This window comes from Pongo abelii, chromosome 4, assembly GCF_028885655.2.
Source record: "Pongo abelii isolate AG06213 chromosome 4, NHGRI_mPonAbe1-v2.0_pri, whole genome shotgun sequence".
NCBI classification, from domain to species: Eukaryota; Metazoa; Chordata; class Mammalia; order Primates; family Hominidae; genus Pongo; species Pongo abelii.
Genome location: NC_071989.2, coordinates 32,955,497 through 32,983,406, shown reverse-complemented (window position 1 = coordinate 32,983,406; position 27,910 = coordinate 32,955,497). Strand labels below are relative to the sequence as shown.

The following is a 27,910-nucleotide window of genomic DNA, read 5'->3' as shown; positions in this document are numbered from 1 at the left end:
TTATCTTCCAAGTATTTTAATCTCTTTAATATTTTTCATCTCTTCCTCTCTCTCTACATTCTGGGTAATTTTTACAGATAATTTTCTCATTCACCAGTTTATTGCCAGCCATGTCTAATTAGTTATGCAATAACCTGTCTGAGTTCCTGACTATAAATTTGTCAGATGATTTAGTTTTAAAAGTTCATTTGGTTGTTTTTGACCCATCTTGTTCCTTAGTCTTAGTTTTGACAATCTCTTTTACTTCAAGTGTGTTTAAACATTTTGTATCCAATAATTCTAATGCCTGTGGTCTCAAAAAAATTTTTTTCTTTTAATTCTGTACACTTTTGCTTATAGTAGTGTATTTCCCTTGGGTTTTATCGTGTTTTTTTTTTTTTTTTTTTTGAAATAGGGTCTCACTCTGTCACCCAGGCTACATCCCAGGCAACATCACCCAGGATTGCAGTGGTGCAGTCATGGCTCACAGCAGCCTCAACCTCCTGGGTTCAAGCAGTCCTCCTGCCTCAGCCTTCGGGACCCCACCATACCTGGCTAATTAAAACCAAAAAAAATTTTTTTAAAGGCAGGGCCTCCCTTTATTACCCAGCCTAGTGTCAAACTCCTAGTCTCAAGTGATTCTCCCCCTTTGACCTCCCAAAATGCCAGGATTACAAACATGAGCTACTGCGCCTGGCCTCTTAGGATTTTTTTGATTGAGGTTTCCTGTTTGTTGGAATGTTATTTGCAGCATTTACAGAAGAATATGTGTTTTGAGTGACCTGGAAGCACTGTCAGCCTAGAGTTACACAGGTTAAGTATTTTCGGGTTAGGCTTGCTCAACGGGTAAGTGTAATGCAAGTATTCCAAAATCGGAAACTTCTGGTCCCATGCATTTCAGATAATAGATAGTCAGTCTGAATTAAACTAACTTCTTGGTTGGGAATTTGCCTGGTCAGATAATGTGAATTCTAGAGTCCAAACCTAGGGGAAGACTGTCTTGTGCCTAAGAACTGTCAGGAAAGTATTTTCTCTTCTTTACCCACGCCTAGCTAATTTTTGTATTTTTTAGTAGAGACAGGGTTTCACCATGTCTTGTGCCGCAGAACTGTCAGGAAAGTCTTTTCTCTTCTTTACCCAGAGCCAAGACTGATACAGGAGAAAGTTTCCTTACAGTTCTCCTTTAAAGATGGAAGAAGAGGCCGGGCACAGTGGCTCAAGCCTGTAATCCCAGCACTTTGGGAGGCCAAGCTGGGCGGATCACGAGGTCAGGAGATCGAGACCATCCTGGCTAACACAGTGAAACCCCGTCTCTACTAAAAATACAAAAAAATTAGCCGGGCCTGGTGGCGGGCGCCTGTAGTCCCAGCTACTCGGGAGGCTGAGGCAGGAGAATGGCGTGAACCCGGGAGGTGGAGCTTGCAGTGAGCAGAGATCACGCCACTGCACTCCAGCCTGGGCGACAGAGCGAGACTCCGTCTCGAAAAAAAAAAAAAAAAAAAAAAAAAAAGATGAAAGAAGGCTTTTTTCTAATTCACCTACTGTGGTGGTTCGTTTGGTAGCCCCAAAGTTGTAAGCTGTTGCTTTCCAATTCTTCCATGTCTCTGCTAACACGGAAAGTGATATTTGTACAGTAGCTTGCTGTGTAAGCTGAGAGATTGGAGCCTTGGATAAGGGATATTGCAGCTGCAGGCAACAGATTCGGGGCCTCCCTCAGGCCACTTATGCACTGTGCATTCTTCCTGAGAACTAACACCAGTATCTGGTGGGAAGCTCTGCTTTTATACTACTCAAAGTGTGGTAGTCAGACTGGTGCTGCTCTGTGACTTCTCTTGTTACTGCCTCATAAAAGGTATTTGTAGGATAATGTAAGTCAAACAACTGCTAAATGCACTATAATTGTTTGTTTGTTTTGAGACAGAGTCTTCCTCTTCACTCAGGTTGAAGTGTAGTGGTGCAGTCACAGCTCACTGAAGTCTCGAACTCCTCCTAGGCTCAAGTGATCCTCCTGTCTCAGCCTCTTGAGTAGCTGGGACTATAGGCATGTGCCTACATGCTAGACTAATTTTTTTTTTTTGAGACAGACTCTCTCTCTGTCGCCCAGGCTGGAGTGCAGTGGCGTGATCTCGGCTCACTGCAACCTCCGCCTCCTTGGTACAAGCGATTCTCCTGCCTCAGCCCCCCGAGTAGCTGGGACTACAGGCATGTGCCACCACGCCTGGCTAATTTTCGTATTTTTAGTAGAGACAGGGTTTCACCATGTTGGCCAGACTGGTCTCGAACTCCTGACTTCAGGTGATCTGCCCACCTCGGCCTCCCACAGTGCTGGGATTACAGGCATGAGCCGCTGCACTCAGCCACACAGAGGTTTTTAATTTTGGTGTAGTCAGTCTCATTTGTCTATTTTTAATTTTTTGCCTGTGCTTTTGATGGCACATCCAATAAATCATTGCCAAATTTAATGTCATGAAGCTTTTTTCCCCTGTGTTTTCTACTAAGAGTTGTATAGTTTTAGCTGTTACATTTAGATCTTTCATCCATTTTGAGTTAATTTTTGTATATTTTGTAAGGTGAGGCTCCAGCTTTTTTCCTTTTCGTGTGGATATCCAGTTTTCCTAACACCATTTGTTGAGAAGACAACGCACTGAATGGTCTTGGCATCCTTGTCAAAAATTATTTGACTGTGTATGCAAAGCTATATATCTGGGTCCTCTATTCTATTTCACTATTCTATATGTCTATATGCCAGACTTCCAACTTTGTTCTAATATTTTAAGGTTGTTTTGGCTATTAGGGGTCTCTTGAGATTCCACAGGAATTTTAGGGTAGATTTCTTTTCTGGCAAAAAAAAATCACTGGGATTTTTTTTTATAGGAATTGCATTGAATTTTTAGCTCACTTTGGGTAGTATTAACATCTTAACAATAGTTTGCCTTCTAATCCATGAACATGGAATGTCTTTCCATTTATTTGTGTCTTTAAATCTTTCAGCAGTGTTTGTAGTTTTTAATATACACGTTGTTCACCTTCTTGGCTAGGTTTATTCATAAGGTTTTTTTTTTCTTCGTTTTTCTTTTCTTTTCCTTTTTTTTTTTTTTTTTTTTTTTTTGAGACAGAATCTTGCTGCGTTGCCCAGACTGGCATGATCACAGCCACCTGCAGCCCTGACCTCCTGGGCTCAAGTGATCCCAGCCACCCAAGTAGCTGGGACTACATGCACGTGTCATCATGCCCTACTAATTTTTTTTTGTATTTTTCATACAGATGAGGTCTCACTATATTGTCCTCCCAGCTTAGCCTCTGAAAGTGCTAGGATTACAGGCATGAGCCAGCCACAGTGCCTGGCCCGAGTTTTTTATTTTTGATGCTATTGTAAGTGGAATTGTTTTCTTAATTGCCTGTTTATTGTTAACGTATAGGAATACAACTGATTTTTGTATCCTGTAACTTTGCTTATTTCCTTTATTAGTTCTAAGTTTTTTGTGGATTGTTTAGTGTTTTCCATGTATAAAATGATGTCATCTGTGAACAGATGGCTTGATCTTTTTCAATTAGGATGCTTTTTTTTTTTTTTTTTTTCCCAGAAAGAGTGTTTCTTTGTCATCCAGGCTGGAGTGCTGTGGCACAATCTCAGCTCACTGCAACTTCCGCCCCCTAGGTTTTCAAGCAATTCCTGTGTTTCAGCCTCCCAAGTAACTGGGGCTACAGGCATGTGCCAGCATGTATGGCTAATTTATTGTATTTTTATTAGAGACGGAGTTTCACTGTGTTGGCCAGGCTGGTCTCGAACTCCTGGGCTGAAGTGATCCACCTGCCTTGGCTTCCCAAAGTGCTGTGATTACAGGTGTGAGCCACCGGCACCTGGCCTAATTTGGATGCCTTTTATTTTTCTTGCCATATTGCCTTGGCTGGAACTTAAGTACTATGTTGAATAGAAGCAGTAAAAGCATGCAGCTTTGTCTTCTTCCTGATCTTAGAGGAAAAGCTTTCAGTGTGTCATCGAGTGTTAGGTTAGCTATGGGCTTTTCATAGTTTTTATTATATTGAGGTTATTTCCTTCAATTCCTAGTTAGTTGAGGTTTTTTTTTCTTTTTTTAATCATAAAAGGATGTTGACTCTTGTCAGATGCTATTGAGATGATCGCTTGGGTTTTGTCTTCCATTTTATTAATGTGTATTACATTGATTTATATGTTGAACTTGTCACCATATTTCAAACTGTTAAAGAAACACAAATGTTGTAGAGAATAGATGTGATGATTAAGAGGACATACACACTGGGGCCACACTGCTTAGGTTCTGGCTTTTGCTCTGCCACTTACTAGTGATTTCATATCTTGGGTTTAGATTAAACAATTTTCTGCTAGGTTTCTATTAATTATAAACCTTATTTTACTGTAATTAGTAGTTTTTATTAATGAAGTAAGCAATTTCATTTTCCTGTTGCATGATAGAAACTTTTTGCATAAAGGGATAATAAATAGAGACCAAGAAAATGAATGGTGAATAGCCATTACAGACTCAAGTTAATGGTCTGCATCATGAAATGAAGATTCTCAAACTTTTGGGTTTCAGGATTCCTGTAGTACTTCTAATTATTCAGAACCCCAGAGTTTTTGTTTATTTGGGTTATATTGGTATTTACCATATTAGAATTAGGCTGGGCGCAGTGGCTCATGCCTGTAATCCCAGCACTTTGGGAGGCCATGGCGGGTGGATCACCTGAGGTCAGGAGTTTGAGACCGGCCTGGCCAACGTGGTGAAACCGTGTCTCTACTAAAAATACAAAAATTAGCCAGAAGGTGGCAGCCACCTGTAATCCCAGCTACTCGGGTGGCTGAGGCAGGGAGAACTCCTTCAACCTAGGAGGCGGAGGTTGCAGTGAGCCGAGATTGTGCCACTGCACTCTGGCATGGGCAACAGAGTGAGACTCCGACTCATAAAGAAAGAATAAAACTATTACACATTAACCAAAAATATGCTTATGAAAAATTAGTTTCAAAAACAATGAGATGAGAGGCATTGTTTTACATTTTTACAAATCTTTTTAATGTCTTAAATTAAGAATATTGATTCTAAAATTTGCTTTTGCATTCAGACAGTTGCAGTAAATTATTTGGATTAAAATACATGAAGGCAGCCTGGCCTCACACCAGTGTGTAATTAAAAAGAGAACAACCTTGTGTGGACGTCCTGAAAGGGTCTCAGGAACCCTTAGGGGGGTCCCTGGATCACATTGAGAACCACTGTTGTATACAAATTAAAAACTCCCCAGAGACCTTTAAAGCATTCTGGTTTTATTTCTTTTCGTGCTAACCTCCACATCACTGAATAGTATTCCTCTTTTGCTATTTTGTAACTTATCAACTTTATGCATATATTTTTATTTCCTACAATCACAGTTTAGGACTGCATTGCATATGCTCTCTTCTCATTTCTCCTCTTCCCAAATTCAGACTATTTCTGTTAATTTAGACAGTATACTCCATTTCTAGTTCCATCAAAGCTAGACAGTATATCAGTACTCTGTACTTTTTAAGAATTCTTGAAACTCTTGTGCTTCAGTTCTTCTCTTTCCCTGCTTCACTCCCCAAACTTAATGTGTACTCTTATTTGTGATAATGTGTACATTATATTCTGTAATCATAGTTGATCTTCTCTAATTTAGATTGATTCTAAAACTTTAAAGCAAAAACTGTTTTATCTTATCAATAGTATTTATTGTGGAGCCTAGTACCATTCTATGATTATGATTTCTAATGTGTTCCATTTTACAGTCCTGTACCGCTTATTAGATAATCTTCCTAGGCTCAAGTTCAAATAGATTTTTTCCTTTTTTGTACCAAACTGATTGCTTACCTATAAAGTCTTTTATTGGGATCATGCCTTTCTTGAGTAGTTTACATTTCCTGAATTCATTCATTACCTTTTTTACTTAATCATGTTGTCATTTCTTAAAATTTGTCTAGGCTCCCTGTCTACTGGCTCTGTGCCGAGTCCTCTGTTTTTCTGGATATCTTTCTCTGAGAGCCTTCTGTCCTTCCCCTAATTCCGATCTATACTTCTCTCTGGGCCTGCTGCCACAGCTGCTGACCTAAGCTTTCATCTGTTTGCAGGATCCCATGTTTTCTTGGTTTACTTTTTGTTTTTGCTGCAATATATCTTCATGTAGCTTCCTAAGAAAAGGTTATAGTAGGTAAACTCCTTCCATCCTTGAATGGTTAAAAAATCTTTATTCTGCCTCCATAGTTTGGCTGGGTACAAAATTCTACATTAGTAATCATTTTCCCTTGAATTTTGAAGATAATACCTTATCTTCTTGCTCTAGTGTTACCAGTAAGAAGTCTAGTTTTCATTTAGTTGCAGGTGCCCGGTTTTTCTCTCTCTGGAGACAGGATCTTTTTGTCTTGAAAAGTAAAATGCTATGTCTCTAGGTTTGTTTTTTTAACTCTGTTTTGCTCTCTGTGAGCTTTTTGAATTGGAAAACGTGGTTCCCCTCAGGAGTGGGAAATTTTATTTCTTAATTTTTTTGATCTTTTTTCTTTTCTGTCATTCCTTCAGGCAGAACATTGGGCCTCCTAGACTTATCCTGTCTTTTTTATTTTTCATATATTTATCTTGTCTATTTCTCAACTTTATCTTCTCTTCTAGGTAGTATAAAGTTCTTGTTTTATAGATACAAATTAGAGTTTTTGAAAATTCTCATCTGTTGCCTTCATATGTTCATTTCCCACATGGTCATTCTTACTTGTTTTGCAGTTTATAATAGGCTTTCTTCAGACGTGGTGATTTGTGTTGTCTGTTCATTTTTTAAAACTTTTTTTAAATTAAAAAAAATTTTTTTTTGAGACAGGGGTCTCACTCTGTTGCCTAGGCTTGCAGTGGTATGATCTCAGCTCACTGCAACCTCTGCCTCCTGGGCTCAAGTGATCCTCCCATCTCAGCCATCCAAATACTGAGACTACAGATGCATGCCGTGACATGCGGCTAATTGTTGTGTTTTCTGTAGTGATGGAGTCTCACTGTGTTGCCAAGTCTGGTCTCAAACTCAAGGTCCAGCCTTCTTGGCCTCCCAAAGTGCTGGGATTACAGGTATTCCGTTCCCAGCTTGACTGTTATTTTTTTAAGCAGTAAGAGTGCCTGGAAGTCTTGAAAGTCTTACTTTTTGTAGTGAGTCCCTGGCTCACTTCATTTTGGTATGTAGATAAGGAGCTGGCCATTTCTTGAGTGAGAATATAGAGTGCGTGTACTCTGTAATAATTGCTTACATGCTTTCTTTTCTGTTTCTCCTCAGGGAAAGTACTCTTCCATTTATGTCTGACACTTGAAGTGTTTCTTGGCTTTTTTTTTTTTTTTTTGAGACAGATTTTACTCTGTCATCCAGGCTGGAGTGCAGTGGCACAATCCTGGTTCACTGTAGCCTCAACTTCCTCTGCTCAAGCGATCCTCCCACCTCAGCCTCCTGACTAGCTGGGACTACAGGCACACACTACCACATGTGGCTAATTTTTTAAAAATTTTCTGTAGAGATGTGGTCTTTCTACGTTGTCCAGGCTGGTCTCAAACTCCTGACTTCAAGCAGCCCTCCTGCCTTGGCTTCCCAAAGTGCTGGGATTACTGGTGTGAGCCAGCCTTCCTCATGCTTTTGGTAGAAGATACAGTTCCAGTCCAGATGATGGCTAGAGACCTGGCTCTACAGAGCAGAGTTAGACAATGCCAGGGATGTGTAAATAGCAATTGCTAAATCTGCTGGCATCTTTTTCATATTTCATATTTCATCTTTTCCTGGGACTGGTGACTGTATAATTTATTGTTCAAACTGAGACACGTAGGAGAGTGAAAAGTACTAAAAGTAATAATTACACTGGCAGTAGGCATTAACCAGAACATATGGTCATTCCTTCTTGAGTCTCACGGACATTTAGGGTGAGGATCAGAGGCAGTATAAGTTAAATTGCCTTCCTCGTTGACTCAGCATTCCCATCCTATTCCCACCTGCTTTTTGTCTAATAGGACATGTTTTGGGGACAGATACTAGATAAGGAGCAGTGGGATGAATAGAAACAGTCTTTTATATAACCAAAATTACTCTTAGGTGGTATAGTCTGGATGTATTTAATCTTATCCTGTTAGTAAATGTTAAATACAAGTTTCACAGACCTGTTGTATTTGTATTTTAAATAGTATCTTTTTTTTCAGTTCTAGGAATTTTGGAAAAGTATGACATGTTACTGGCATTTTCTTACAGATATGGAGTTGTTCCTAGAAAATGTTATTCCCAAAAAAGTTTTTCACTGTTTTAATGTAAACTTTTCCTGTCATATTGGCATATATGTAGAAAATGTTAGTTTTATATCAAAATATGGAAACCTCATCCAGATAGAAATTATGAGTTTCTTTGGACTCTGTTCTAAGTTTTTTTGTTTTTTGTTTTTTGTTTTCTTTTTCATATTGGACTGAAATCTGCCACCCTGTAACTTCCAACTATTGGTTCTAGTTCTGTTCTCTGGAGCAGCATGGAGTAAGTGTCTTCTATTAGAAGGCATCTATCACCTTTTCTAGACTGAATTTCTCCAGGTGTCCTCCCCTTTTTGTATGAAATTAAAACCCATATCTCTGACCTTTACATTGATTCCCTTTGGAATTTTATAATCTAATATAAACATCCTAGTTTGTCAGTGTTTCCATAATACAGTTAAAATATGACAGCCCCAAATTTTAATTTAATTCTATACTATATTTCTATGTTACTATGCACACCAGTGCAGAATACCTTGTACTATAGCCCACTAATCAGAGACTGAGTTAATTAGTGCAGCTTCAACTTTTTTTTTTCTTTTTCTTAGCTATTCTCAGTTGTTGGCTCATACTAAAATGTGGTCAGCTAAAACCTATCAGCTAAATAACTGTTGGGGCTCTTCTTTTTTTAGTAGGTGTTTCTGCCTTAGTAATGTAGCTTTACCAAGTGGAATTGAGTGTATTATTCAGAAAACCTAGAACAAAAAATACACTTTTATATGCTAACATCTGTAGGCCTTTGGTTTTAGTGATATAGGCTTTCAATTTAAAAGTTAAAGTAAACATATTGCTGTAAGAACTTTAGCTAGAAGTTCATTTGATCGCTGTTTTGGAAAATGTTTTTGTCTCTTTGAGGTTTAAATGTTTTTAATTGCAAAGCATCTGACTTGTGTCTTCTTTTACAAAACATGCTATTATATTTTTAAAAGTAACTTTGTATAATGAAATACTACCTGTAAGCTGGAAAATGTATCTAAAATAATAGATATTCCATTGTAGGTTTTGTACCCTAGAACAGGACTTCTCAACCCTCAGCACTATTGACATACTTTAAATAATTCTTTGTTATGCACGGCTGTCCTGTGCATTGTAGGATGTGTAACAGCATCCCTGGCCTCTATCCACTAGATGCCAGTAGCTCACATATCACCACCTCCTCTGCAGTTTGGTCATCAAAAATATATGCAGATATGGCCATATGTCCCCTGGGGGAAAAATTCCCCCAGTTGAATGCCAGCTGTCCTAAAGCAACAGAAGTATTTTTTAATCAGCTGGTCAATAGTTTCTCCCTTAAATTTCTTTCTGTAATTGGGCTAGAATAGAATATTTTTCTTATGATTTCTTTGTAGAGATTTGTAAAACTGTACAGCATAATAAAGAACTTTACATGTAACTAACACTAAAGTTCCTAATTTGGTCAGTTTTTTCTTTTCTTCCTAATAATGTTTTTTATTCTAGTTTTTAATTCCTGTTATGTGATAGAATCTATGATCTGAAACGTGTGACTATATAACGTATTGAGATTAAAGAATGAAAATTACAGAACAGTAATAAATATGATATTGAATAGGAAGTTTATTGAGTTCAAGTACTTGACCTTTTGTGGTCCATGATTAAATTACCTGAAAATGTGCTTTTTATTTCAGTTGATAAATAGCTTTTAATTGAAGTTGGTTAACTCCTGGATATTAAAATTGTATTATATTTATTCTTGTACTCCACAATGTAGCCAGCAGCCAGCTTCGGGTGTAGCCTATTCTCATCCAACTACAGTTGCTAGCTACACTGTCCATCAGGCTCCAGTAGCTGCTCACACAGTTACTGCTGCCTATGCACCAGCAGCCGCCACAGTTGCAGTTGCCAGGCCTGCTCCAGTAGCTGTTGCAGCTGCTGCAACAGCTGCTGCTTATGGAGGCTACCCCACTGCACACACGGCAACTGACTATGGTTATACTCAGAGGCAACAAGAAGCACCACCACCACCACCCCCAGCTACTACACAAAACTACCAGGTAAGAAAACTACTAGTTTTGGTAGCCTTAATGTGCAGGTTTCTTTGTCCTCAGTGTATAATGTAATGCCCTAGCCATTGCCTCTCAAACTTGGGGCTTCCAAAATACACATGTACTGATAGAGAAAAGTAAATGAGTATTCCTTGGTAGTTTGGGGACATACCAACCATTAAGGTTCCTTGCTGGCTGGGCACAGTGGCTCACGCCTGTAATCCCAGCACTTTGAGAGGCTGAGGCGGGTGGATCACGTGAGGTAAGGAGTTCAAGACCAGTGTGTCCAACATGGCGAAACCCCGTCTCTGCTAAAAATACAAAAATTAGCCGGGTGCAGTGGTGCGCACCTGTAGTCCCAGCTACTCGGGAGGCTGAGGCACGAGAATCACTTGAATCCAGGAGGCAGAGGCTGCAGTGAGCCAAGATTATGCCATTGCATTCCAGCCTGGATGACAGAGCGAGACCCTGTCTCAAGAAAAAAAAAAAAATTCCTTGCAATGAGTTTTGTATTAATAATCCTTCCTCTCACCCCCCTGTCCATTTGACTCTATTATTTATAGCTGTCTGTTAAAAACTTTCACATTAATTGCTAGTTAAATATTTCATTGTTTACCCCAAGTTTGTTTGTTTGTTATTGTTTTAACTGAAGACATAGAAAAGACTTCCCTTGTTTGTACTAGAGCATTATTCATCTGGAACACAGGTATGTCTCCTATTTTGAGAATATTTTGAGAGTAGGACAAACATATTACATATTTTCTTCTTGAAACTTAGCAAAGGTGGAAATTCTGTCCCCTTTACATTTATCCTGTCAAGATGTTCTTTTTTAATACATATTATAACAAAAATTGATCATGCCCTTATTCATCCATTTGCCTCTTACTCAGTCTTATAGGAATTCTACATTCTCTTTATTATGTTTGAAAACAGTACTAGATTACTACTTGCTTATTTAAATTAAATTTGATCCTAATTTCTTTAATCTGTTTTTTTTGCTTATTTGCTTTTAGGTTCTGTTTTTTAAACTTTGGTCCTTCTGAACTTTCCCTGGTTTCGCTCTATTCTTTCTAATGCATAGGAATTTATGCAGTAAAAAATTAAAATGTAAATCAACAATACTAGTATTTGCTATTAATTTTAGGCAGGTTACTAAATGAAATTCCTTTTGAGGTGTGATTATTTATGCCCAGAGACAGAATATAATAAATTTTGTTGTTTTTAATAGTGTCTGTGAAACCCAGTGTTTTCTGGGCCCTACCTGCTTCTTCAGCCATTTCACCTACATACATTTCTACCCCTCTTGACTTCATGGACTGCCAGAATTCACTCAGCTCACCTTGCTCTTTCTTGAAAAAGAAATACTGAAAAGGAGCAATTACAAAGTTTAGTAACACAAGTGTCCTTTTGTAATATTGTAGGATCCATCTTTAAGGCAAAACTGCCGTGAATTTTTTAATAAAAGTAATTTTTACTTAAGTATTATTTAGAAATGTTTTGGTGATTGTTCTGATTGTAAAAGTTCAACATGCTGCTTGAAATGCTTTTGATATTTTTTTTTCTTTTTTTTTGAGGCAGAATCTCTCTCTGTTGCCCAGGCTGGAGTGCGGTGGCGCGATCTCGGCTCACTGCAACCTCCGCCTCCCAAGTTCATGCCATTCTCCTGCCTTAGTCTCCTGAGTAGCTGGGACTACAGGTGCCCACCACCATGCCCTGCTAATTTTTTGTATTTTTAGTAGAGACGGGGTTTCACCATGTTAGCCAGGATGGTCTTGATCTGCTTACCTCGTGATCCGCCCGGGTTGGCCTCCCAAAGTGCTGGGATTACAGGCGTGAGCCACCGCACCCAGCCTTGATATTATTTTAATGAAGTACAAAATGAATCTTCTGTGTATTTAATTTGATTCTTTTATGTTTAGGTCTGTCATGAAACTACGTATTTAGTGTTTTGTTTTTCTTTATTGCACTTTTATATAGTAAGTATTTTTTTTCCTTCCACTTGTCTCATAGCAAGATTTTCTTTTATTCCTTTTCTTTAGGATTCATACTCATATGTAAGGTCCACAGCTCCTGCTGTAGCTTATGATAGTAAGCAATACTACCAACAACCAACAGCAACTGCTGCTGCTGTAGCTGCCGCTGCCCAACCTCAGCCTTCTGTTGCTGAAACTTACTATCAGACAGGTGGGTTTTCTTAACCTACACAGTTTCTTTGTAAACTATTGAAGTATATGACTTATTGTGTTTAATGAAGATAAGCTTTTGAGTCCATCTAAACTTATATCACATCATCTTAGGAGGCAGGTTCTAGACATGCCCTACTAAATGCATTGGAGTCACAATTCATAATCATGCCTTTCTCTCCTGGAAATGTACTCCATTTCTGGACTTTCAGCCCACAGTCCATTCCTGCTGAAATAAGCTGTGCAAAAGAACCTGTGATGATAACTTCTGAACACATTTTTATCTTTGCCAGAAATGCCCAGAACGTATGATATTGCCAACAAACAGCCTTTGTAACCAGTGGAGACCCTTCAATGGGCCCATATTTTTAATTAACCTTTCTCTGATCTCTAATGACAGTTGGTTCTGTTATCAGCCACCAATCATGTTAAATACAGTATGTAGAATGGTTCAAATCTAGGAAGCGTTTCGTTTGCAAAGCAATCTGTATATTTACAGACTTTAAAAGATGGATTTTTTTTTTTAGAGAGAGACTTGATAATTTTTAAAACAAAGCTTTTGAAAAGTGGGCAATTCTTGGGGTGGGGGGAGGGAAAGCACTAGGAGATATACCTAATGTAAATGACGAGTTAATGGGTGCAGCACACTAACATGGCACATGTATACATATGTAACAAACCTGCACGTTGTGCACATGTACCCTAGAACTTAAAGTATAATTTAAAAAAAAGAAAAAAAAATGGGCACTTCCTTTAATTATTTTTGAAGGCTGTGAGGGTGTGGGTAGAGCCTTGGATTGTAAGAGAGTAGAATTGGCTTCCAGTACTGGATTTATTGCTAATGTGGGCAAGTGATTTTTTACCTCTCTTATCTCTGTTCTCTTACCTGTAAATGAGGTAGTTGACCCAAATTTCAGTAGGGCCCCTTCTAGTTCTAAGATTTTATGAGTCCCTTAAAAGTGGTTTTAACATGTTTTGAATTATAGTGACTATCTGACTATTCCTGTGGTCTCTTCTCTTTTTTTTTTGAGATGGAATTTTACTCTTGTCGCCCAGGCTGGAGTGCAATGGTGCAATCTTGGCTGACCGCAACCTCCGCCTCCTGGATTCAAGCGATTCTCCTGCCTCAGCCTCCCAAGTAGCTGGGATTACAGGCATGCGCCACCATGCCCAGCTAATTTTGTATTTTTAATAGAGACAGGGTTTCTCCATGTTGGTTGGGCTGGCCTTGAACTCCTAACCTTCGGTGATCTGCCCGCTTTGGCCTCCCAAAGTGCTGGGATTACAGGCGTGAGCCACCGTGCCCAGCCTTGTGGTCTCTTCTCTATTGAGTTCTGTGTATAATAATCTATAGTAAACTTCCTGTTTAATTACCAAGCTTAGGTTGTGCTTGAGTGCTGAATTATCTAAGAGAAGATCTTGATTTAGTCTAACTCTGGTATTGACTGTGACTTTTGTAAGTTATTTAGCTCTTGGATATCAGTCTCATCTCTGTAAAGTATTATCTTTTTGTGTTACATGGATCAAATTTCATAAGCAGATAAGTTCTACTTGAGATAAAAGTTCTACTTGAGAGGCTGAGGTGGGAGGATCACTTGAGTCCAGGAGTTTGAGGTTGCAGTGAGCCATGATCACACCATCATACTTCAGCCTGGGCAACAGAGTGGGACCCTGTCTCAAAAAAAAAAAAAAAGATAAAAGTTCTAATGTACTTTTACGTAACTGAACATAAAATGAGCTTGGCCCCGTGATTTTGGGCCTTTTTCAGAAATAACATTTATGTGCTTTAGTGATCATTTACAGGTGATTATTAATTCAGTCATAAGGCTTCTAAGACTCTTTCAAAATATACATAGTTTTGAGTATGTCAGGCAGCAAAGAAGTTGACGGACATCAGTGGCAGCCATTTAAGAATAGCTGCATTCAAGTTATTGACATTTGAAAAATCATGTAGTACCTTGTTAGATTGTAGTTCACTATGGAAAAATCAGTTAAAATGCAATGAATGGTATATGAACAAGTTTCATATGATTAAACATTGAAGTTTTTACTGTGAATTGAAATATGTACATTGTAACTCATTCTGTCCTGTTTCCAATATTAAGCCTAACTGAAGTAGACTGAGTAGTGCGCGCGCGCGCGCACACACACACACACACACACACACACACACTCCTTTTCAGAAAAGTTTGTTTACTGGTAGCACTGCTATTTCAGTTAGTTGTAAGTTTTGCCAAAATAATCATTTTGGAAATACATAGAAAGCATTTGGCAGAAGATAATATATTAATTTATATATTCTATTCATATTGGTAATAAGAGTTTTATACCTTTTGCTAAGGAGAAATTGCTGGCATAAAATTTATAGTTAATGATGTTTGTACCTATTCTTTCCAGCTTTTAAGGATACTGGTACAGTAACTATAGTGGCTTACTCTTCTAATTTTCTGATGTCTCTTTCCTACTTCAGCCCCCAAAGCAGGTTACAGCCAAGGTGCAACTCAGTATACTCAAGCCCAGCAAACTCGACAAGTGACAGCCATAAAACCAGCCACACCAAGTCCAGCTACCACTACTTTCTCCATCTATCCTGTATCCTCCACCGTACAGCCAGTAGCAGCTGCGGCTACTGTGGTGCCATCCTATACTCAGAGTGCTACTTACAGTACCACAGCAGTTACTTATTCTGGTAAGACTGATAAACTGTGTTTAAATGAGTAAACAAATTAGGAAGAGACTTAGTAGAAACTATCTTGATTGTCTATGAAATTACCTTACTCCCAATAATAGGAATTACATTAACTGATAGACATAAGTACAGGTACATAATGTGACTGTACTGTAAGTTGTATGCTTTTTTTGGCGGGTGGGGAGGAGAAGATCTCAGAAGAATATAATATGTTCTTGGGGGTTTTAAAGCTCATTATGAGTCTTGGGCTTAGCATTGCAATTAAAGGAAGTGACACCCAGTTTTCTACAGGATTGTTTACTTTCCTGCTTTTCCAAATGAAATTGAAAACTCAAGGTTAACACTCAGGGAATACCACAGACAAATTATTTCTGTTTATTTTGGCTCGAAGAGCTATTTCTTTATTATCAGAAATAGTTCATCATGGAAATGTTGGGTAGCCCTTTCTAAACATCCGTAAGATGGTGGTTATGTAACACACTTCTTTTGGAAGAACAGAGTACCTTTATTTTCCTTAAATAATTATATATTTCTCCCAGAGAGGTACAATGGCTAAAACCTTTTTGTGTCCACTGCTGTTGCCAATTTCTAGCTGAGGAAGTTTGCATTTTCACAGTGATTAAGATCACACATTGCCTTTTTTGTAGACATTCAGCTTTTGTATTCCTCCCAGAAGATATGCTGTGAATGACACTTTTTTATTTCTCAGAGATTTCTTATCTCTTACTCTAGGGTGCTAGGGATACAATGATGAATTAGGCATGCATGGAGTGTTTGAGAACTGCAGTTCATTGTGGCTGGAATACAGGATACACAGGGTAAATGTCAGTAGATGAGGCTAGAAGTGTCAAGAGTATGTAAAGCCATATGTGCTCTGCTATGGTGTGTGTCTTTATCTTGTGGGCAGAAAGGGAGCTGCAGAGGCTATATTAAGAAATGGAGTGGTGTGAGCAGATTTGTAAGTTAACTGGACAACCAGGTGGAAACGAATTGAATGAGGAGACATTATCGTCTGAGAACTCTGGCTGGAGTGGTAAATGATGAGGACCTGCTCATCATTCACCAGTATGAATGATGGTAGAAAGACATTTTATAATCTATTAAAGGCGTAGTACAGGAGATTCCTTATTTAGGAAAGAAATCTTTTGTTAAGATCTCAAGAAAATACTGAATTTATGATTCCTAGATCTGTCATTTAAGATTTCTCAGATAGGACTTTACTGTCTCTCCCTATTTGGTTGACTAGCTATAATTGTAACTAGGATTATATTACAATGAAATCTGATTAGTCACGTTTTTTTTAAATGTCCACATTAGCTTCAACAAAATAGGAAGTACCAGAGTAGCCTTTCCTGTTCATTGTTTCTCTCTTAACATATGCTTCCTTTCCTTTCTCTTTCTCTCTCTGGTTGTTTATACAGTATGAAGATAATTTTTATTTAAATGAATAATATATTATTATTTATAAATTAGAAACTGTATTTTTTTAGAAAGAGAAAAAAAGTTAAACCACTAGATTTGTACTCCTAGACACTAATTGTCATTAACATTTTAGTGCGTGTCTCTGTCTACTTTTCTTCCATGGCATATACATGTGTAAATACGGTTTATAAAAATGCATTTGTCTTATACATGCTATTCTGTAAACTGCTTTATTGTTACTGTGATTGCCTTTCATGTCACTAAGTATAGATATATACCTTTGATTAATGTTTTTTCCCAACTTTTTATATCAGGTTTTTTTTTGTTTTGTTTTTTGTTTTGTTTTGTTTTGTTTGAGATAGAGTCTCACTGTCACCTCGGCTGGAGTGCAATGGTGCCAGCTTGGCTCACTGCAACCTCTGCCTCTTGGGTTTAAGCGATTCTCCTGCCTCAGCCTCCCAAGTAGCCGGGACTACAGGCGTGCGCCACCACGCCTGGCTAATTTTTGTATTTTTAGTAGAGACAGGGTTTCGCCATGTTGGCCAGGCTGGTCTCAAACTCCTAACCTCAAGTGGTCCACCCACCTTGGCTTCCCAAAGTGCTGGGGTTACAGTACAGGCATGAGCCACCGTGCCTGCCCCAGAAAATTTTAATTCTGCGGAAAAGTGGAAAAAAATAGTTCCAAGAACTATTTTTTATGCCGTTCACCTAGGTTCACCAATTATTAATAATTTTTCAAATTTGCTTTATCTCTCCTTTCTCTTAAAGGCTATTTTCACATGGCTCAGCAATATGTTTTATAAGCAATATGCTTTACAAGTTGTAGATGACATGGTACTTTGCCCTGAATTCTTCAGAAGGTATTTCCCAAGAATAAGGACATTATTTTATGTAGCCACAATGGCAACATTATGAAAAGGAATTGAACATGGATACTATACTATCTAATACATAAATTTCTCCAGTTGTCCAAAAATGTATTTTATGGCTGGGCTTTGTATGTATTTGGTGTATGTATGTTTGTGCTTGTGCTTTGTTTTTGAAATTTAGAATCTAGTCAAGGATCATGGATTGTATTTGGTTGCCATTCTTTGCTAGTTTGCTTTAATGTAGAACAGTTCCTTATTTTTATCTTGTCTCTCATGATAGTGATATTTTTGAAGTGTTCAGGCCAGTTGTCTTGTAGAATGTCCCATATCTGGATTTATCTGATGATTTATGTTTAGATTCAGGTAACTTTTTAGACAAGAAAATTACTTGACCAGCCTTCCATTTCATCACATCAGAAGCATGTAATAAGTAATGTTTGTTTATTCCTTATTGATGCTGGCTTTACTGGTTAAAGCTGTGCCTATCAGATCTCTCCATTATGAAGATACCTTTTTCCTTTATAATGAACAAGTAATCTGTGGGCCTCTTGCTCAACTGTCTTTCACCCTGTGGTGGTAGATCCTTTGAAAACCGAATGAGTTTCTACAGTGGTAGTTGCAAAATCCTTTCACATTGATTCTTAGGCATTCTACTCTAGAGTCCCCTCCTTCCACTTCTTTTTTTGTTATTACTATGAACTTCCTCATTTTTATTCAATGTATAGTGGTCCCTGCTATCCATGGGAGATTGGTTCCAGGGCCCCCATTGATACCAAAATTTGTGGATGCTCAAGTCCCATATATAAAATGACATAATATTTGCCTTTAACCTGTGTACATCTTCTTAAATACATTAAATTATCTCTAGATTACTTGCAATACCTAATACCATGTAAGTGCTATATAAATGGTTGTTAAGCTGTACTGAGTTTTGTATTATATTCTCTATTCCCCACCCCAACCGCCCCCAATTTTTTTTTTGAGACAGCATCTCACTCTGTTGCCCAGGCTGGGGTGCAGTGGCGCAATCTCGACTCACTGCAACCTCTGCCTCCCAGGTTCAAGTGATTCTTATACCTCAGCCTCCCAAGTAGCTGGGGTTACAGGCGTGTATCACCATACCTGGCTTATTTTTGTATTTTTAGTAGAGACGGGGTTTTGCCATGGTGACCCGCCTGGTCTGAAACTCCTGACTTCAGGTGACCCACCTACCTCGGCCTCTCAAAGTGCTGGGATTACAGGCATGAGCCACCGCACCTGCCTCCGAATATTTTCAGTTCATGGTTGATTGAATCCATGGTTGCTGAACCGATGGATACAGAGAGCGACTATATTATGATCTGTTACTCTCATTTCTCTCTTTGAGGCTCACACGGTTTTAAATTTGCCCAGTGGGATCTGCTCAAACCAGCTTAGCCAAGCGTGGTGGCGCGCCTGTAGTCCCAGCTACTCAGGAGGCTGAGGTAGGAGGTTGAGGCTGCAGTAAACCATGATGATAGTGCCACTGCACTCCAGCCTGGATGACAGAATGAGACCCTGTTTCAAAGAAAAAGAAAAAAAAGAAATCTGTATCTATAAATTAAGTAAAAGCACAATTTTTGAAAACTAAAATAGTTTCACTTAAAAAGTACTTTTACTAGGCCAGGCTCATGGAACACTTGAGCCCAGGAGTTCAAGACCAGCCTAGGCAGTGTGGTGAAACCCCATCTCAACTAAAAATACAAAAAATTAGCCCGGTGTGGTGGCATGCACCGAGGCGGGATGGATCATTTGAGCGCAGGAGGTGGAGGTTGCAGTGAGCTGGGATTGTGCCACTCTACTCCAAGCCTGGGTGACAGAGCAAGACACTGTCTCCAAAAAAAAAAAGTACTTTCATTATCAAGGCCAGGCGTGGTGGCTCAACCTGTAATCCCAACACTTTGAGAGGCCAAGGTGGGCAGATTGCTTGAGCTCAGGAGTTCGAGACCGGCCTGCGCAACATGGCAAAACCCCATCTCTACAAAAAATACAAAAATAAAAAATTAGCCAGGCATGGTGGCTCACGTCTGTAGTCCCAGCTACCTGGGAGGCTGAGGTGGGAGGATCGCTTGAGGTGGAGGTTGCAGTGAGCTGAGATGGTGCCATTGCACTCTAGCCTGGGTGATGGTATGAGACCTAGTCTCAAAAAAAAAAATCAATTAGTAAGCTATGATATTAGAAGAGCTGGCATATAGCTTTTAAATGTATGATACCAGAAACAAAAAAATTAACATTTCAGTAGTAAATTCATCATGCTACAAGTCATCATTTAGTAGGTAGCAATACTCTAGAACTCATTTTACTAAGATAAAGAGAATAGCTGACCAAAATTGTAGCTGCCAAAAATTGCAGATAAAGAACTCAGAAGCCTTAACAATGGTTTCTCTGATTTGGCAACTCTGGACTGTGTATCACATAGTCTTTAAAAAACAGATACTTTTTAACAGTTCCACAACTAGAAATTTATCCTAGGGAAACAAGTGGGCAAATGTACAAATCTTTACATGTAAGGATGTTCTACCTAGTGCTGTTTCCAGTTTCTGTCTCGTATACAACTAAATGTCCTCAAATACACACTTTAAAATATAGTACATCCATACAATAAAATACTTTGTGGCCATTAGAATGGTTTCTAAATACCACTGGCATTTATAAGAAATCATGGCTCCTGTGTGAGTGACATGGCTGACTGTGACTCTAGGGCAGGGAAAGCTCAAAGTGTATCTGTAATAACTTTCAGTGGCAAAGAAGAAAGATGTGCTCAAAGACGAATGAGAATATGTCAAAAAGACTCAGGAGCTGGTTTGAGCGGATCCCACTGGGCAAATTTAAAACCGTGTGAGCCTCAAAGAGAGAAATGAGAGTAACAGATTATAGTATAGTCGCTCTCTGTATCCATCGGTTCAGCAACCATGGATTCAATCAACCATGAACTGAAAATATTCGGAGGCAGGTGCGGTGGCTCATGCCTGTAATCCCAGCACTTTGAGAGGCCGAGGTAGGTGGGTCACCTGAAGTCAGGAGTTTCAGACCAGCCTGGCCACCATGGCAAAACCCCTTCTCTACTAAAAATACAAAAATAAGCCAGGTATGGTGATACACGCCTGTAACCCCAGCTACTTGGGAGGCTGAGGTATAAGAATCACTTGAACCTGGGAGGCAGAGGTTGCAGTGAGTCGAGATTGCGCCACTGCACCCCAGCCTGGGCAACAGAGTGAGATGCTGTCTCAAAAAAAAAATTGGGGGCGGTTGGGGTGGGGAATAGAGAATATAATACAAAACTCAGTACAGCTTAACAACCATTTATATAGCACTTACATGGTATTAGGTATTGTAAGTAATCTAGAGATAATTTAATGTATTTAAGAGAACGTTTTGGATTTGAAAGCTGTGGATTTTACGTATAAACCTACCTGAAAACTGGTAAACTGACCATTTCTAAACTCAGATCTCTGGAAATTTGGTAGACTGCCTATTTAGCATATTTCAGTTAAATTTCCTTATTCCTGTAAGTGGTAATGGGTGGGCAAAGAGTGATATAAAGCTTGAGAGAGATTCCTAGTTGACAGAATAGCACAGAAGAACTGCTTACAGAGAATTAAACTTTTTGGTCTCTCAAATGCAGACTGCAATACTGAAAGACTTAGGACCCCCTAATTCCAATATGTCTGTACACATAGGGAAGGAAAAATAAATTGGAATGGTGAGAGCTAAAATGCGGGGAAAACCAGACATATCCAGGAGAAAAGTAGTCAAACAACTTTTGAGAAAAGCCTTCTTAGACTTTTATGTCAGGCTACTATAGTATATGAAGTTTTAAGATAGAAAGTGTGATAATAGACAAGAAAACATCTGAAATGAAAATAGAAACAGGTAGCTGTATATCAATGATAAAGCATATATATGATCAGATAAAATTGAGAAAACAATTGACATAATTGCTTAAAAGAAAATTTCTATAAACTAATAAACTTTACTGGGCAGTCCTACAAACGTCCTCTATTACGAATGTGATAAAAGAACACAAGCTCACAGCCAAATGTTTTCAAGCTTACAGGCAAAAACATGTATAGTTTAAATTTTACTGTAGAGAAATACCATAAAATTGTCCAATTACAAATAATAAAGATGTTTTTAGATTTATTACCAAGTAGGATCATGATTTTTACATAAAATCTTTATAACAGATATTTTCCAAATGACTTCAGTTTTCTATATAGAAACCGTACAAATGCCACAGAAATGTAACTTTATGAATTATGTATTAAGAAAATATGAAGCAGAATAAGGACAACAGAGGCCAACAGTGCTGAAAGAATAGTTCTTCTAGTTTTTTTTTTTTCTTTTTTTTATCAAGAGTTCACAATACAGGAAGCAGTGTGCCAGACACAGTGTAGTTTTTAGAACAGATCTATAAGGCAAGTATCACTATCCTTAAATATGAGAAAAGTTAGGTTTAGAAATTGCAGTATCCTTTAAACACTGATCTAATTTAACCATAAAAATCACCAAGTTAAGCTTAATATTCATAAAATAATCTCTACTTGCACATAGGTAGTCTAAAACTAATAAAAGGCAAGTTTAGTTATAACTTACTACTTAGTTATAAAAATAAAGCATGCACTGAAAGATGGGCTAAAGATTCTGGAACTCTGTTAAAGGGCATCTTAAATTCTCCTATAACTACTGGCAAACAAATGTACATTTCTTGTAAAAAGCATTGTAGGAAAACAAATAACAAGGCTGTGTCTGTGTCTGGCCTAGGCAACATGGCGAAACCCCGTCTCCACGTTCACAGATTAAAAATCTGTAAATCATTGAACATAAACAACATGTATATATTATATAAACAGCTTGCATAATGTACTTATTCAGTGGAGTCTCTGAACAGTGGAAATGGGTAGAATTCATACATTTAACCAGAAAACACAATGCTTTTTCATCTTTTGGAAGATGAGAACCAATGTATTGGTCCCTAATTCCTAAATCTTTTAACAGTTGTTCTATATTTTCATCTGAACTTCAGTTCCACATCACAAACTTCTGCTAAACTTTATTTACCTTGCCTCCCCAGACTAGCGTCTGTCAGCTTCTTGATTCTAGCAGTTGCACAACCCATCAGTTGATCACTGGGGCTGCAGATTTTAGTGTCATATTTGTATGTTTTCCTCTTCTTTAACTCTTTTGTCCTCTTAGCTACCAAGCATGTCGAATCTTACTTTCATGAGTTTTTGTTTTTCCTATCTAGTATCCTACTTCAGATTCTTCCTCAAATCCAACACTCCTAAATTTTGTTCACAGAATTTTATTTGGGGACATATTACCAGATTCTATAGACAGACAAGTTTGTCAAACACACTGTCACATCTCTTCAATTAAACTAGAAGCTTCTTCAAGGCAGGGACCAAATTTTACACTGTCTTTATACCTCTATAACACCTGGCATGTGTTGAATAAATACGAGTTGATGACTTTCTTAGAAGGAAAATAAGCTTTTTTCTGGTTCTGTGAGATATACGTTTGTAAATATGCACATGTAAATCTATCTTTATTGACAGGATTAATTTAACTTAAATTTGTAAATTTTAACTTGTCCTTCTATAAGTATGTAACATAATTTTTGTTTGATTTCATTTGTAAGGTACGTCTTATTCAGGTTATGAAGCAGCAGTGTATTCAGCTGCATCTTCCTACTATCAACAGCAGCAGCAGCAACAGAAGCAGGCAGCAGCAGCAGCTGCTGCTGCTGCTGCAACAGCTGCCTGGACAGGGACCACCTTTACTAAAAAAGCACCATTCCAAAATAAACAACTGAAACCAAAACAGCCTCCCAAACCGCCACAGATTCACTATTGTGATGTTTGTAAGATCAGCTGTGCTGGACCACAGGTACTTATGTTGTATGTTTTACCTTGAGTCTTCAGTGGTTATTAAGTATAGTTGGTATTCTAACTCCTGAGCCTACAAAGAGGTTTACATTTTTTCCTGTTAGCTTTTAGCCAGTGCATTTTTTAAGTTACTTGTATTGTGGCATGAGAATTTTCAGGGAAAAAAAAATAACTGTAAAGATGATTGTGAATATAAATGATAAATAGGCAAATTGAGCCTTTTTTCCAGAAGGAGACTTTGCTCTTTAAAACTTAAATTTAGTTTTAAAATTTTGTGGTCAAATTAATTGTGACCTGGGTAAGATTGAATTTTTATTTGATTTTGTTTTTGCCATCTATAACTTACTTGCCAAAGCCTTTATTCAAAATTCTTTAACTTAATATAACAGGTTACTGATAATCTGTAATTTTCAGGATTGCATTTCTAATGAGACTGACTTTGATATATACTTTATAGTATGTTACTTATTTCTGTAATCTCTTTCGTAAGGGGAGTAGGAACTTCGGGAACAAGGAAGGTGTAAGGAAGTGTCTTTCAAAAATACCAATTAATGAGGCATGTAAATGTAAAACTCTTATTCCTTTTTCGGTATTGTATTGTTTCTGGTTGCTAAACGTTAAAATGGGTGATTATGACATGATTCTATTTATTAAAATTAATGGATTCAACTCCCAACCTTATTATTATGCTTAAGAGTGTCAACTTTTTATATTAAAATTTGGTAAACAGCTTGGCAGATAAAAGGCATGTTATTTGGAAACAACCAATTTTGACTCTCTACTAGCTTCTCCAAGTTATATCCATCTCTCATTTGCCCTACCTGTGTAACACATTTTTTACTTTACTGGATTAGTTTTCTCTACTTCTGAATTTTGGGGGATATTTTCAGTTTCTAACATTCCCTGAATTATACCAAATTACAGAACATTTTAATATATGTGGCTAGATATATAAAACCCTCTTTTCCCCTGTTTTGAGTATGGCAGGAAATAGTTTTGTTGTGGATTGCATGGTTGGCAGGAGGTGATGGGAGGCAGGTGTGGCACAGGTGGGAAATGTTTGCAGGGACCTGGAGTAAACGTGAAAGGGAACAAGAATGGTGGGCAGTCTTAGTATTTAAGGAGCATTTCCTACTCTATGTTGACTGTTCAGAGGGGTTAGTGTCATGAGTGCCAGACTTGGACATAAGAAATTTATTGATTACCTCGCTTATATGAAAGTATACAACGTGACGCTTGGGTGATAGGTTAACAGCAGCATGTGGAATGAGTGCATATAAGGCTGGCTATTTTTGCTGTGCTGGATGGTTACAAAAAGAACAGGCCACAGGTATTTCTGCAAGTCAGTGTCAGTGCCTTAAGGGGGCGGTTAATGAGCCTTAGCGAAAAATATCATTGAGATTGAGTTAGAGTTCTAGATGTGTACATAAGAAGGAAAAGAGTAAGTTGATTCAGCTTTTGGGGGCCAAGCTTGCAGTCTTGGCTCTGCCACTAGCTATATAACCTTGGGCAATTTAGAGACCTTAACTTCTTTGGGCTTTTATTTCCTCACTTTTCTATAACAGGACTTGCCCTAAATAATTGAGGCTCAGACTGCTTGGTGGAGCTATTTCAGGCCACTGCAGATAATGAAAGGAAAGTCCCATCCAGCTCTGAAATTGTATGATGAACATATAATTGTATGCTAATTATTTGTCAGTTTACAACTGTCTTTTAAGAGGCAGTTTTAAAAAAGAGAGTTTGAGACCAGCCTGGGCAACATGGCCAAATCCCATCTTTACCAAAAATATGAAAAATGAGCTAGGCGTGGTGGCAGGCACCTGTGGTCCCAGCTACTCGGGAGTCTAAGGTGGGAGGATCACATGAGCCTAGGAGGCGGAGATTGCAGTGACCCAAGATTGTGCCACCACACTGAAGCCTGGGTAACAGAGTGAGACCCATCTCAAAAAAAAAGTAACAGAGGAACCATTTGGTCCTACTCACAAAACTGTCCAGTTGTTCTTACTAATTTCCTCTCATATTAATTAACAGCCTTCCTCAATCATCTGCATTCACAATGATTTTTAATATGTAATTTCACTATTTTATTGGCTAATATTACTATAATACCATTTTTGCTTGCAGGTATGTACCGTATTGGCCCTTATGTATTTTAAATAAGCATTCATTTAAGGGCCATGGATTCTAATACAGATTCTATGTCAAAATGTATCTGAATTAGAAAAGTCAGTTTTATAAACATAGCTGTTTGTAAAGAATCTTGCTACCATACAGTAACTTTTTCTTTCTTCTAATGATATAGGCACATCTCCCCCGCCTCATCTTAACCCTGTAACTAAATATAATTTCTTTATGGAATGATCACTGTCTATTATTCTCTGTCCAACATTTATATAAGCAACAAAAGATAAAATTTTTAAAACTGAAAGCCATTGCCTTATATTATGGCTATGTATGAAAGTACTTTGTAACTCAGTGTTAGATAATATTCTTGATAAGATACAGAGAACCATAGATATGTCACATATGTAACGAATGCCACATGCCCTTTTTCAACTTAAAAAATCTGTTTTGGTCTCATTTTTAAATGAGTATTAGAGATTTCTTGAGAATTGAATAATCTTAAATTAATGCGTAAAGAAAATTAGTGAAGCAAAATGTTTCCTTTTTATTTGAAACAGACTTATAAAGAACATTTAGAAGGACAGAAACATAAAAAAAAAGAAGCTGCATTGAAAGCCTCACAAAATACCAGCAGCAGCAACAATTCTACTCGTGGGACTCAAAATCAGCTACGTTGTGAGCTCTGCGATGTGTCTTGTACAGGAGCAGATGCATATGCTGCCCACATTCGTGGTGCTAAGCATCAGAAAGTAGGTGTTTTTTTCCCACACACCCTTATGTCTTGATTCTGTTATCTTTTACTTTTTCAAAGGGGGTTAGGTAAAGGTAACTTCAAATTTTGAAAACTTTTAAGTGCATTATAAGCCTTGCTTATGTGCTAATAATACATAAAGGTGACATCAAATAATCATTGCTAAAAGAGGGAAAGACTGGAGACCTGTCTTTAAATTGAACTAAACCATTTATTTCACTAACTGGGAATTGTCATGTGATTATTTTTAATGTAGCCAAGTCTGTTCATCTTTCTCTACCTCAGTTTCCTCACCTAATAGTAGATGGAATATGTATGCATATTTGCTTCACAGAGATTATCTTGAAAGTAATGAGTTTTGTATATGTGTGTATATACAAAAACATAGAGCAGAAAAAATACAACAAAGAAAAGCATGGTTTAGATTTCCATTTTATAATGTTCCAGGCAGACTTTTCAAAATCTATGAGTTTCCTGACAAATAAGTGTGCTTTTGTTTTATAGGTGGTTAAGTTACACACAAAACTTGGTAAACCCATTCCATCAACAGAACCAAACGTTGTTAGTCAAGCTACTTCTTCAACAGCTGTATCTGCTTCAAAGCCGACTGCCTCTCCTTCAAGCATTGCAGCAAACAATTGTACTGTGAATACGTCATCAATTGCAACGTCTTCAATGAAGGGTCTTACGACTACAGGAAACTCGTCTCTTAATAGCACATCTAACACTAAAGTATCAGCAGTGCCTACAAATATGGCTGCCAAGAAAACATCTACCCCCAAAATAAATTTTGTTGGCAAGTACTGATATTCTCTGTCCCTGCTGACTCTGTCAAAGTGTTGTTTCTTCTCCATTGCAGCACTAACCCTTCTCCCTGTATTCTTGGACCTGTCTCCTCCCTTCTTTCTGGGACTTTGTTTCTCCACATATCTGCCTAGTGTGTGTGTATTTTTAATTTTTAGTCTATCATCTACTGGTTTCTTCCCTTCAGCCATACAGATATTATCTGTGTCTTCCTCTAGTCATTTAAAAAAAAAAGATGTGCACACACAAAGACCCTTTTCCCATTTCTGTAATCTTAAGGTAACGTGATTGGTTTTTGTTTGTTTGTTTTTTTTAATTTTTGAGACAGAGCCCCACTCTGTCACCAAGGCTGGAGTGCAGTAGCACGATCTTGGCTCACTGTAGCCTCAATCTCCAGGGCTCAAGCGATCCGCCCACCTCAGTCTCCTGAGTAGCTGGGACTATAACTGTGCACCATCACACACACAGCCAGGTTTTTTTTTTTTTTTGGTAGAGATGAGGTTATAAGCATGCACCACAATGCATGGCCCTGATTTTTTCTCTACGTCTGTGCTTCCTACCCAATCCTCACTCTGCTATAGTGTTTCTACCCTACCTTTTTCTGAAGCTGCTTTCAGTAGTCACCAAAGACCTAATTGCCAATCCAGTGGCCAGTTTTCAGTTTCATCCTATTGACTCTCCTAATACTTGACACAGTTGACTGCTATACCTTTAGGCTTAAGATACATCTGTGTCTCTCAATTATGTGTCCATCCACCCCTTTCTCAGTTTTCCTTATTAGTTCTCCTGCCTATGTGTTCATTAAATGATAGTGTTACTAAGATTATAACCCTGGCCCTCATCTCACTGTCCACCACTATTAATGGGTGGTCTCATTCATTCC

The 27,910-nt window shown here is 38.1% G+C and overlaps 1 protein-coding gene across 3 annotated transcripts in view; it reads left to right on the top strand.

The window, feature by feature from the left end:
- Nucleotides 1-27,910, top strand: part of ZFR (zinc finger RNA binding protein) — a 90,089-nt gene that overhangs the window by 14,268 nt on the left and 47,911 nt on the right. For 2 of the 3 annotated variants that reach the window (XM_054555015.2, XM_054555016.1), the window contains exons 3-9: nt 8,476-8,499; nt 10,006-10,288; nt 12,319-12,463; nt 14,933-15,151; nt 23,102-23,349; nt 26,030-26,221; nt 26,728-27,019. In XM_054555015.2, coding sequence (XP_054410990.1) covers nt 8,476-8,499; nt 10,006-10,288; nt 12,319-12,463; nt 14,933-15,151; nt 23,102-23,349; nt 26,030-26,221; nt 26,728-27,019 — 1,403 coding nt within the window. 3 annotated transcript variants of the gene reach the window in all.